Source organism: Centruroides vittatus, unplaced genomic scaffold (genome assembly GCF_030686945.1).
Source record: "Centruroides vittatus isolate TY-2023 unplaced genomic scaffold, ASM3068694v2 contig_805, whole genome shotgun sequence".
Taxonomy (NCBI): domain Eukaryota; kingdom Metazoa; phylum Arthropoda; class Arachnida; order Scorpiones; family Buthidae; genus Centruroides; species Centruroides vittatus.
In genome coordinates, this window is record NW_027122523.1 from 1 (window position 1) to 13,048 (window position 13,048).

The following is a 13,048-nucleotide window of genomic DNA, read 5'->3' on the forward strand; positions in this document are numbered from 1 at the left end:
GGTTGAAGATGAAGAACCTCGCGAAATAAACTTAGTCTGTTTAGGGATGGCAATGCAAAACATGTTAAAAACAACTGAATCCTGATTTCTGATTCCTCTTTTTAAAATGCTAATATTTAATATTTTAATTGAATATTAAAATAATTTAATCCTGTATTTATATAATGATAAAGTCATCATTAATAAATGATTAATATAAATTTAAGAAAAATTTTCTACATTTATATGTTTATGTAAAAAATGAAAGTTTGTTTCAAATTATTATAATATTGTTAACAGTTTCTTTTTAAAATTATAAAAAATTAAATTATATTAAATTTAACATTTTTATAAACATTTTAAAGAAAATATTTATGTAGATTAATTGACTAAAATTGCATTTACTTTTCCTGCATTGTTAATAGAGATATGGCGTTAATGAGTTTGTTAATTTGCTTAATTAATGAATAAAAATGATTTTAAAAATATTTGCAATTTATAATTTATTAATGTATCAAACATTGTAATTTTAAAAAATTTTTCATGTTTTTTTTAATTTAAAAAATGAAGAATGTTTGCATTGAAGTAAAAATAATATCTACTATATTACTTTACAGAACTATTAATTATTTCTTTAATGAGGCATGAGTGACGGCTAAACTCTTCTGCATTTTTTGATATTTCATAATTTTCTTTCAAGATTACTTTTAATATAACTGAAAATTAAATAAAACTTATTTATCAAAAATAAATATGAAAGAATAGATTTTCTGTTTATTAAAAAATTCAGCACAGAATCGCAGTGAATGTAAAAAAAATTAAAAAATTTATCGTTCTAAACAAATCTTCTATTTTTCAGCCTTAAACTAATGACCATGAAACAAGTACATACAAAGTAATATATTTTACAAAGTACAAAAGATTATTTACGCATTAATTTCGAAGAAAACCGTGTCTCAACGAAACATATCGCAAAATATTTTAATTAAGTTAGTACAGGTAAGCCTCCTACAACGCGGTTTAGGAAATGTGTGGCGGTTCCCCCTAGTCCCCAGATGGATAATGCTCTAAATGCTTCCTGGAAAGCTTTATTACCGGAAATGGCCAGTCAGAAAAATGTTGTTAAGCCAATTCCCGTGAATATAATAACATAGTAAGCATTGCACACGAAATAGGAGGCGATGAATTTACTGAAATAACTGTTGATGATATTCTAGAATTCGTTACGGAAAACGAAATAAACGAAGCAGATTTGGTGACAGTTATATACGAAACATTACCGATTGAAGATAATTCTGAAGATCATTTCAATGAAGAAACCAAAAACTTCACTCTGAAATGTATAGAAAAATGTTTGGACATAGCGAAACAGATGGAATTTTACTTTTTAGAGAACGACCCTTTGTCGGAGAGAGCGGAAATATTTAAAAGAAATTTTCAAAATTGCTTATCTGCCTATCAAGAAATTTATAAACATTTGCAAAGCAAGAGCAAACAATCTCTAATGACAGATTTTTTTAAAACCTAAACCTACCGGAAGTGCAGTGGAATTTGTCTATGAAACAAGCTCAGATCTTGAAATAAGGTCAGTCAAACATTCTCGAATAACTATAATAAGTGACGATGAGGAATAAATTTGGGAGCATAACACTAGGTTTCTTTTTGATTTTGACTTGAAATCATAATCTTTTTAGTTTTTATAGGATGTTGAATTTTATTTAAGTTTTTCATCAAATTTTTTTTATGTAAATTTTAAAAAAATGATGAAAATGTTGCACCATAAAAGGCAGTTTTTCTCTTTTTAGAACTTAATCCCAGTTTTTGTATTAAGTTGTCTCCTATAACGCGATTACCCACAACGCGGTATTTTCAAGGAACGTATCTATTGCGTAGTAGGAGGCCTACCTGTAATTGCTAATCACTAAATATTATCCTCGGCAATATTTCATATTGCAAAAAAAAATGATAAAAAATACAAGTGTATCGTATATAACAGGAGTTTCCAATCTTCTTCATGTATGGGCTACTTTTAAGAAACTTTTTTACTTCAAACTCCCCTTCAATATTATATATAAATATAATTATATACAACGGTCCCCTACATAATTTTTAAGAGTCATCTCTATTTATTTGTGAACAAAAAAAAAGAGAGAGATCCAACAGATAACCAGTAAAATCGTCGTTAAGTCCCACCATACTGGAAATATGACACACGATCCCCCTTTATCTCCCCACCCTATCCACCTTTAACCACCTAAATTTAATAGCATCGTTATTTACACAAATACACACAAATTTCAAAAAAATTCGACAAAATGAACACAACAGTTAAGCTTCAAAGAGGGTGAATAACATCGTGCCCCACACATAGAAAGTTAAGCAATTCGTTGTTGGATCTTTCTCTTTTTTTGTTCTCAAATAAATAGAGATGACTCTTAAAAATTATGTAGGGGACCGTTGTATATAATTATATTTATATATAATATTGAAGGGGAGTTTGAAGTAAAAAAGTTTCTTAAAAGGAGCCCATACATGAAAAAGATTGGAAACTCCTGTTATATACGATACACTTGTATTTTTTATCATTTTTTTTTTGCAATATGAAATATTGCCGAGGATAATATTTAGTGATTAGCAATTACAGGTAGGCCTCCTACTACGCAATAGATACGTTCCTTGAAAATACCGCGTTGTGGGTAATCGCGTTATAGGAGACAACTTAATACAAAAACTGGGATTAAGTTCTAAAAAGAGAAAAACTGCCTTTTATGGTGCAACATTTTCATCATTTTTTTAAAATTTACATAAAAAAAATTTGATGAAAAACTTAAATAAAATTCAACATCCTATAAAAACTAAAAAGATTATGATTTCAAGTCAAAATCAAAAAGAAACCTAGTGTTATGCTCCCAAATTTATTCCTCATCGTCACTTATTATAGTTATTCGAGAATGTTTGACTGACCTTATTTCAAGATCTGAGCTTGTTTCATAGACAAATTCCACTGCACTTCCGGTAGTTTTAGGTTTTAAAAAAATCTGTCATTAGAGATTGTTTGCTCTTGCTTTGCAAATGTTTATAAATTTCTTGATAGGCAGATAAGCAATTTTGAAGATTTCTTTTAAATATTTCCGCTCTCTCCGACAAAGGGTCGTTCTCTAAAAAGTAAAATTCCATCTGTTTCGCCATGTCCAAACATTTTTCTATACATTTCAGAGTGAAGTTTTTGGTTTCTTCATTGAAATGATCTTCAGAATTATCTTCAATCGGTAATGTTTCGTATATAACTGTCACCAAATCTGCTTCGTTTATTTCGTTTTCCGTAATGAATTCTAGAATATCATCAACAGTTATTTCAGTAAATTCATCGCCTCCTATTTCGTGGGCAATGCTTACTATGTTATTATATTCACGGGAATTGGCTTAACAACATTTTTCTGACTGGCCATTTCCGGTAATAAAGCTTTCCAGGAAGCATTTAGAGCATTATCCATCTGGGGACTAGGGGGAACCGCCACACATTTCCTAAACCGCGTTGTAGGAGGCTTACCTGTACTAACTTAATTAAAATATTTTGCGATATGTTTCGTTGAGACACGGTTTTCTTCGAAATTAATGCGTAAATAATCTTTTGTACTTTGTAAAATATATTACTTTGTATGTACTTGTTTCATGGTCATTAGTTTAAGGCTGAAAAATAGAAGATTTGTTTAGAACGATAAATTTTTTAATTTTTTTTACATTCACTGCGATTCTGTGCTGAATTTTTTAATAAACAGAAAATCTATTCTTTCATATTTATTTTTGATAAATAAGTTTTATTTAATTTTCAGTTATATTAAAAGTAATCTTGAAAGAAAATTATGAAATATCAAAAAATGCAGAAGAGTTTAGCCGTCACTCATGCCTCATTAAAGAAATAATTAATAGTTCTGTAAAGTAATATAGTAGATATTATTTTTACTTCAATGCAAACATTCTTCATTTTTTAAATTAAAAAAAAACATGAAAAATTCTTTAAAATTACAATGTTTGATACATTAATAAATTATAAATTGCAAATATTTTTAAAATCAATTTTATTCATTAATTAAGCAAATTAACAAACTCATTAACGCCATATCTCTATTAACAATGCAGGAAAAGTAAATGCAATTTTAGTCAATTAATCTACATAAATATTTTCTTTAAAATGTTTATAAAAATGTTAAATTTAATATAATTTAATTTTTTATAATTTTAAAAAGAAACTGTTAACAATATTATAATAATTTGAAACAAACTTTCATTTTTTACATAAACATATAAATGTAGAAAATTTTTCTTAAATTTATATTAATCATTTATTAATGATGACTTTATCATTATATAAATACAGGATTAAATTATTTTAATATTCAATTAAAATATTAAATATTAGCATTTTAAAAAGAGGAATCAGAAATCAGGATTCAGTTGTTTTTAACATGTTTTGCATTGCCATCCCTAAACAGACTAAGTTTATTTCGCGAGGTTCTTCATCTTCAACCTTTAAAAACAATCAAAAATATATGTGTATATATGTATCCATTAATATAAAATTAAATTTGAGTATTAAATAAATATGTGAGATCTGGAAATCCCTTGGAACGAAAGTTGTAATATATTATATTCGAATTAATAATTACCCCTTTCCTCTATCCGGTTATAATCCGAATATAATACGAATTATAATAAAATGAATCCCTATGTCGAATCGAAAAATTCTCTTATTATAAACATCTCGTCTAAAAACTGACTTGGATGTAAACATCCTGCCTAAAAACGGTCCCGGACGAGAAAATATGCGTCCCCGGCCGTATAACTGTCAACTATCCATTGTTCTTATGCTGCGTACAGATCATCTTGCAACTTAAGTTTATAGTTAGCGTCCGAATTCGCCGTATTGTTTTCAATCCCGGGCACACCTATGGCCTAAGCACCTGCACGTGACAAAAATTCCCAGCAGAAAAAGATATATAAGAGACTCCCTTCCTCCCTCTGGGTGGAGAGTCTTTCATCGATTAACATCGAGTCGCGAGAACATATTGACTATTGTGCCGTAAGTGACATCGAACCTGCCCTAGAAAGGAATATTCGATCATCGTGACGAACAGCATTTGAGAATTACTAATTGTCCCAGAGGTATGGAACCCACTTATGTGAACTCTCTCTCTCTCCGTCGCGTGATAGGGCTATATAGAGCTATATATATATATATATATGTCACCCCTTTTTATGTCAGCTTTTTGTAACGTATACTTTGTTTTCCATTAAATCGTTGTTAACCTGTTAAATGGTGTCTTGTTTGCTCGAATATTCGCTTATCGTCTTACCACGACTCCACTTTCCCTCCTACACTCGACCAGATAAAAAGCAGTCCCGTCCCTACGGGATCCCTACCGATAAATAAGCCATCTCTGACACGTGGGCAAGTCCCTCCGACTTGTTGCCGAAATTAAACAGAGGTCTGACCTCGTCGACCCGCCTCGGTACCCACAAATTGGTTTTTCAGGAGTGGGGTTTCGACTTTTTCGGAACCCTGGTAAGGCGAACAAAAAAAGCCATATCCGAGCAACACGACCGAATCGACTTAGGCCTCTTTTTCTACCTTAGATACTAAAATCGAGCCGTAAACGCAATGGAGGACAATCCCCATCCTGCGGCTGGGCCAAGCAACCCAAATCCTAATCCAGCGCCGAACCCACTCACGTTGGGCGGCCTGGGCGGTATTATACCCTTATTGCCAGTATTCACGGGAGAAGCAGGTGGTCTTAGAATAACTGATTTTTTCGATTCTTTAGCGGACGTTACCAAGGTCGCCGCCTGGTCAAAGGCACAGATGTTAGCGGTAGCTAAGCTAAAACTTACGGGAATAGCTAGAGAATTTGTCCGAAAGGACAGACGAATTAAAGAAGTCGATGACTTCGACGAGTTTAAAAGATTAATGATAGCCCGCTTCGAACGCGAGCCATTTACCTTTAGATTATCAAAATTTTATGCCTGCGTCCAAAAACCGGACGAGGATGTACAGACTTATGCCGCTAGACTCCAAGCGCTGGCGATGGAGATAGAGATCCAGCCCGAACCCGGTGCGAATGCCGCGGAAACTGCGATTATCGAAAGAGTTCAAAGAAAGGAACTAGACGAGAGACTCAAGGCACAATTTTTAAACGGGATTGATATCCGGATCCGAAAAAGGACCATGAGCAGACAACCTGCAACGTTCGATGAGGCTTTACAAACCGCTATTAGCGAAGAAACCATCGAGAATCTCACCGCACACCCGCGAGGGATCATGCGTACAATTAGGGAAACCGATAGATCGACTGATTCTCCCCCCTCCTTAGAGGATCTCCAACGTTTAACCGCCGCGGTGGAGGAGCTTAAAACTCGAATGGATGGTTTAAAACGCGACTCTCCTAGCATTACTTCTCGAAACCCTATCTTTAGCCAGAATAATCGAGGGAACTTTAATAAAACTTTTAATAATCCGCCTTTCAGGCGAAGCGAATATCGTCCTATTCCTCCTCATCGTCGATCCGATCGACCAAATATCCAACCTAACCTAATTCGGAATTCGCCCGATAGCCGAGATCATTATGATAACAATCGAGGTGCGCGACAACGAAATGACTCCCCACAGAGACGCGAAAGAGGTTCGGACAGTAACCGGGTCCGTTTCCGACCGCAGCCTACCGCTGAGGATCGAACCCACTGGATAGGAAAAATAGGACTAACGACAACCTTTTCAGGAAATAACCCCATCATATTAGTCTATGTTAACAACGTTCCTGTGAAAACGCAAATTGACCCTAGAGTAGAGCGCACGCTCTTATCAAATACCCTAGCCAATAGATTAAAAGGAAAAGCTTCTATAAAGTTTGGACGTAAACAAAAATTAGGAAACGTCTTAGGGAAGCCAACCACCGCCATAGGAACGGCAATACCCACTTTTAAATTCCGAGGAAGGAAAGTTAATATACCCTGTGATATCGTACGAGCCGAGGTCACAACCCCGTGTGAAGGGATTTTGGGACAAGACATCATCAAAGCCGCCGGATTAACCCTAGACCTTGCGAATGCTCAAATAGTTCTACCTAATCGGAAGACGATACATTTTTGTTCAGCCAGACGGCCGCGCAGAACAAAAAGGCGGCGGAAAGACCGCCATAAAAGAGAGAAAAACCCGTCGGACCTCCTCCGAATGGAACGACTAACTTCCGCTGAAAGGAAGGAAAGGAGAGGAAACCAACAAAAACGGAGTGCAAAAGGAAAAATTTCAGCCCATAGAAAGGTTAAGCGACCTAGAAAACAGCGAAATAACCCTGACATGATCGACGAGCAACCCGTCGTAGCACAGGGAGAAGACTCATTAAAGGCCGCGCCACAACCGAGTGTTTATTCCCCTCCTGAAGATGACTTCACCTTGTCCTCTATACTCCCTCCATTGCCGGAAGAACAACCTAAGCCGAGCTATGAACGGGAAAGCGAAGCTTCCGAGACGGAATCAGATGAGGGACAGGAATCTACCCCCCCGTACGCCCTTCGAAGCCAAGGGCCGGTTGCGGAACTCCCTTGGGTAATGCCTCGCCCCACACGCAGCCGCATACCTCGATTCATTTCACCTGCCTCTAGTAGGTCATCTTCCCCATAATTTGTACTTATGGCAGATTTTATAACGAATTTGACAACTTAATTAACTTGCTAAATTCCTTCTATATCTGTAATGGACTATATACAATGGACTATATATTATTATACTAATCGCCTGGTTATCCACATGTATGATAATCGTTATATTCTTATATATCTTAAGTACACTCAATATGTATATTTCCATAATAAAAACAGAGAGGAAACAACAAAAAATAAAGAGTTTTTGTCCTTCATTGATTTCGGTGACCATTTTTCTACGGCCGCCTTTTGTCGCGCCCGACGTAACTTTAAGTAGACAATATCAGCCAATATCGGTTACCCTAAAATAGACTATTTTTGTAGAACTATGAGGGACCCGCCATATTAACAAACAAATATTTCCCCCTGTTCTAGTGAACGACACCCTAGCTCAAGAAGTGAAGCTTGAACCCAACGGCTTTAGCGAGACGTGCGCCCTACCCACTACTCAGGATGAAGTATCCTCAGTTTTTTTTCCTTCTCCTCCTCCACATCGAGTTCACACCAACGGAAACCTCCATGGAACTCACGAAAGGCGTTATCTTCCTTCATCAAGGAAATTTCCTAATGACCGCAAGTCACTGGACCTTGGTCACTGAACTCTCCTTCGAACATGTAGAGCGCCAAATTCAATTCATCTCACAATCCCTGAGCTATTTGGAGGCGAAGCTTCAACCACTTGAACATGTCCCTACAAAAGGCTTCGAGGTGATGCGAGCTTCATTTCTTAATTATCGTAGAGAATATCAGGAGCTCACTACGCTAGTCACTTTACCCGTGCCACAGAAAGAAAAACGAGGTCTAATCGACGGCGGAGGAAAACTTCTTAAATTCCTTTTCGGAACAGCCACCTTTGATGACATCGAGACCTTAAATACCGAAATATCAAATCTCAATCAGCAAAATGCGGGAATTATCCATTTATTACGCTCGCAGGCTACCTTGTTAAACGATACTCTCAATATAAGCAAAACCAACCGACATCAGATTTATGTGTTATTCAAACGTCAAGAATCTTTTGAAGAATTAATGAAGCTATATAGCTACGAATTAGCTTGTGAAATAATACTCCGAATACTCGAATTCTCTATCCAAGAATTCCACCTCCAGTTAGTAGCATTGCGAGAAGCGATTGATGTTTTGGAACATAGCCAATTAAGCTCCTATTTTATCTCCCGAGAGATTATGTTACAAACTCTCCGGGATATTCAACTTCAGCTGCCTGAAGGCTACTCCATGATCGAACCTATTAAACCGGATACCCTGTTTAAGTACTATCAATGGATTACCACCATTGCCGTAGCTCTGCCCGGCAAATTAAGAATATTTGCCAAAATTCCTTTGATCACCCCAAGTGGATACTTTGATATGTATGAGATTATTAAATTTCCTACATATATATCTCCCCTCAAAACCTTCTTCCAGTTTCAAACTGTTTATCCTATCATTGCTCTATCTATGGATAGACAATCCTACATGTTATTGCAACGACATGAATTACTACTGTGCCAAATGGCCCATTTACCCATTTGTTCCCTAGACGTTCCTATACAACGATTCCCTCAACAAAGTTGCGAATATGCTCTGTTTAGCGGAAATGAAAACAAGGTCAAAGACCTCTGCACTCGCCAGATAGTAACAAAATATGCACCCATTTTTAAGAGAGTGGATCAGCAAGGAATATGGATCTATTCCACTTCTGACCCTCTCACTTTAACTATCCGTTGTCCTACTAGACATCAGAAATCACCCTTTTCATCTACCGCGCACAAAATAAACAATACAGGGATAATCAAGCTGCAAAACGCATGTACAGGCTACCTGCCTGGAATTATCCTCACCTCGCACTTCCAAATGCAAACAACCCTACAACTCGAAATTGCGCAACACCTAGTGGTTCCCCAAATCGAGCAAATCTTGAACCAAACGGAAATTCAGCTACTCCAGAAACGACTCGTCGAACCACAAACACCAGAACGCGTAAATTTGAATTCGAATTCCGATATTAAACTCGCCGATCGATCGTTATCAGCCGTCACCTATGACCTCGATCACCTGTTAAAAATGACACCGAAATCAACTCCCTCATCCTCCCCTTCTTCGGTAATAACCATGATCGCCAGCTGCCTTGGGATCATTGTTATTGGACTCTGCCTCATCTGCATCTTTCGATATTACCGACGATGCAAAATAAGTCGTTCAACGAACCAACAACGTCCACCGGAAATAAGACCGGAAGAAATTCCCCTCAACGAAAATCTAGGTCAACCTCGAGCCGAGACCCTGCCTAGCCCTTCCCAGGAAGTGACACCCCGAGGCGATCTAACTCTACGAAAACAACAACCCGTTGTTCAAACCTATTAAGGGTACCTTAACTAAACACCCAACCGCCATATTGTAATCCATTTATATTTTTACTTTATATTATCCTAAACATTATTTTATACCTTCGTATCCGCGTTATAATCCATATTATTTTAATTTTTAGTTAACCCCATTGAGAAATTTTTATATTTAGCTAGCTTTGAGCTTAGAAAAAAATTATCGAGAGAGAGAGTAAATCGACAATTATTGTAAATCTTCCTACCTCTGTACCGAACTCCGTGAGAACACCGAACACCTTTTCATTGATCTAAAATTTTTTCTAACTGTGAACAGTCCAATTTCAGCACCTCAACCCGTAGAATACGGACTCACGAACCTGTTACAACCAGACATCCGAATTAAGTGCCAGAAATCCATCCATGTGGACGCACGACAAAGGAAAACCTTTCCCAACTTACCTCCGATTTTATCAGTATCCGACACCGTTTATATCCGTACATTCAAATAGTAACGATCACCAACCAACCATCTAGCTTCTTCACACAAAGAGAATTCCAACGAACAGCCTCAACTCACTGTGAACTTTGAACTGCACTCTCGACCCGAACTCAACAATGACGTCATCCAGCCAACCGACCACTTCCAAGCCACCCAGGACTTACGTCTCCTACCCTCCAGCTATAAAGATTGTCACGCGTCGAACACGCGTCAAGATTTATTTGTATATACTTGATATCGAATTTCTGTTTAACGCGACTAAGTCGCCGCTCGTTGTAAACTTTGTTACCGATTATTTATCATCAAGAGAGAGAAATAGAAAAAAAAAACCCCACATCAATTTCATGTAACCATACCTCTTGCCCCTCCGAACAATAACAGAACAAATCATTTTAAAATCACACTAATTAAGTATGATTTTAAAGAAAGCGTAAAGTGAATGTGAGATCTGGAAATCCCCTGGAACGAACGTTGTAATATATTATATTCGAATTAATAATTACCCCTTTCCTCTATCCGGTTATAATCCGAATATAATACGAATTATAATAAAATGAATCCCTATGTCGAATCGAAAATTCTCTTATTATAAACATCTCGTCTAAAAACTGACTTGGATGTAAACATCCTGCCTAAAAACGGTCCCGGACGAGAAAATATGCGTCCCCGGCCGTATAACTGTCAACTATCCATTGTTCTTATGCTGCGTACAGATCATCTTGCAACTTAAGTTTATAGTTAGCGTCCGAATTCGCCGTATTGTTTTCAATCCCGGGCACACCTATGGCCTAAGCACCTGCACGTGACAAAAATTCCCAGCAGAAAAAGATATATAAGAGACTCCCTTCCTCCCTCTGGGTGGAGAGTCTTTCATCGATTAACATCGAGTCGCGAGAACATATTGACTATTGTGCCGTAAGTGACATCGAACCTGCCCTAGAAAGGAATATTCGATCATCGTGACGAACAGCATTTGAGAATTACTAATTGTCCCAGAGGTATGGAACCCATTTATGTGAACTCTCTCTCTCTCCGTCGCGTGATAGGGCTATATAGAGCTATATATATATATATATATGTCACCCCTTTTTATGTCAGCTTTTTGTAACGTATACTTTGTTTTCCATTAAATCGTTGTTAACCTGTTAAATGGTGTCTTGTTTGCTCGAATATTCGCTTATCGTCTTACCACGACTCCACTTTCCCTCCTACACTCGACCAGATAAAAAGCAGTCCCGTCCCTACGGGATCCCTACCGATAAATAAGCCATCTCTGACACGTGGGCAAGTCCCTCCGACTTGTTGCCGAAATTAAACAGATGTGTATATATGTATCCATTAATATAAAATTAAATTTGAGTATTAAATAAATATAATTACCTCTTGAAATGAATTCATCTTCAGGCATTCCTTGTACTATAAAAATAGAAAAAAAATAATAAATTATTTCGTGTTCAACTTCAGAAAATAAATTCTTTAATTTAAAAGTTTTTATAAATAACTAAAAACATAAATGTTTTTTACTTCAATTTCTTTTTCATTTGGTAGTACATCTGAAACATAATCACAGAGGTAATCTATAAAACCATTCAAATCATTCAGTCCAACTTTTCTCATACAGTTTTCTTGAATGGACCAACTCTGTTATTTAAAATAATAATAATAATGATAACAATAACAATATAAAATTTCTTTACTTAAAAAGTATAAAAATGAGAAACATTTTAAATGTATTTTATATTAATTTTTACCTTAGAGTTCTCGGCTAGGCAATTAACATAATGTTCTTTATAAATCTTTTCTAAATGATTATCTAAAAAATTAAAAATATTTTAATATTAGAAATGTAATTATTGAAAAGGAATAAATTAATTTTAAAAATTTGTTTCATTCTATAATTTTTATAAATTAAAAATAAAATTACTAACAAAAACAAATTTTATTATCTTAATAAAACTATTATATAGCCTAATAAAAACACTTTTAAGCTGAAATATGTTTATAAAAACGTGCACATAGATTATAATCAAAGAATTAAATTATATTTACCACATAAAATAGGATCTGATGCACACCAAACTGTAATACATAGATGCATAAGGCAAACAACAATGAAAATTTTCATATTTAATTGATATAATTTCTATATGGTTACTGTTTAAATCAGCTCGAAAAAGCTACTTTTATATTGTTATCTAATTTTTATTTTTAATTTGATACAGTAAACTTTGGTATTGTAATATAAAACAAGTGAAACAACAATAACTGTTTATAGGTTTAAAATATGATATGCCAACTTTTATTTTTATTTTTTTAATACCATATATGGTATATTTTTAATATTGATTGTATTAAAATTTTGGAAAATATTAGAGATTTATTTATTAAGTAAGTAATTTTGAAAGCAGTATAACAATACAATAATTTAAACATCTATTTTTCAGTATTCTTAATTATGTAATAATTTAAATAGTTTTTTCTAAAATAATTGCTATTTGTATAAAAATAAACTACATGTTTGATATTTTTGAAAAAATATAAATTTTTTTAT

General features: G+C 35.0%; 1 protein-coding gene across 1 annotated transcript; it reads right to left on the minus strand.

Annotated features, from left to right (window-relative positions):
- Nucleotides 1-4,193: 4,193 nt before the first annotated feature.
- Nucleotides 4,194-12,659, minus strand: LOC136982077 (uncharacterized). The gene is made up of 5 exons (XM_067278492.1): nt 12,547-12,659; nt 12,249-12,310; nt 12,022-12,138; nt 11,878-11,913; nt 4,194-4,507 (listed from the first exon to the last, which is right to left on the minus strand). Exons 1-5 carry the CDS (start codon nt 12,620-12,622, stop codon nt 4,424-4,426), a joined length of 375 nt encoding a protein of 124 aa, XP_067134593.1. The 5' UTR covers nt 12,623-12,659; the 3' UTR covers nt 4,194-4,423.
- Between the last annotated feature and the right edge of the window lie 389 nt (nt 12,660-13,048).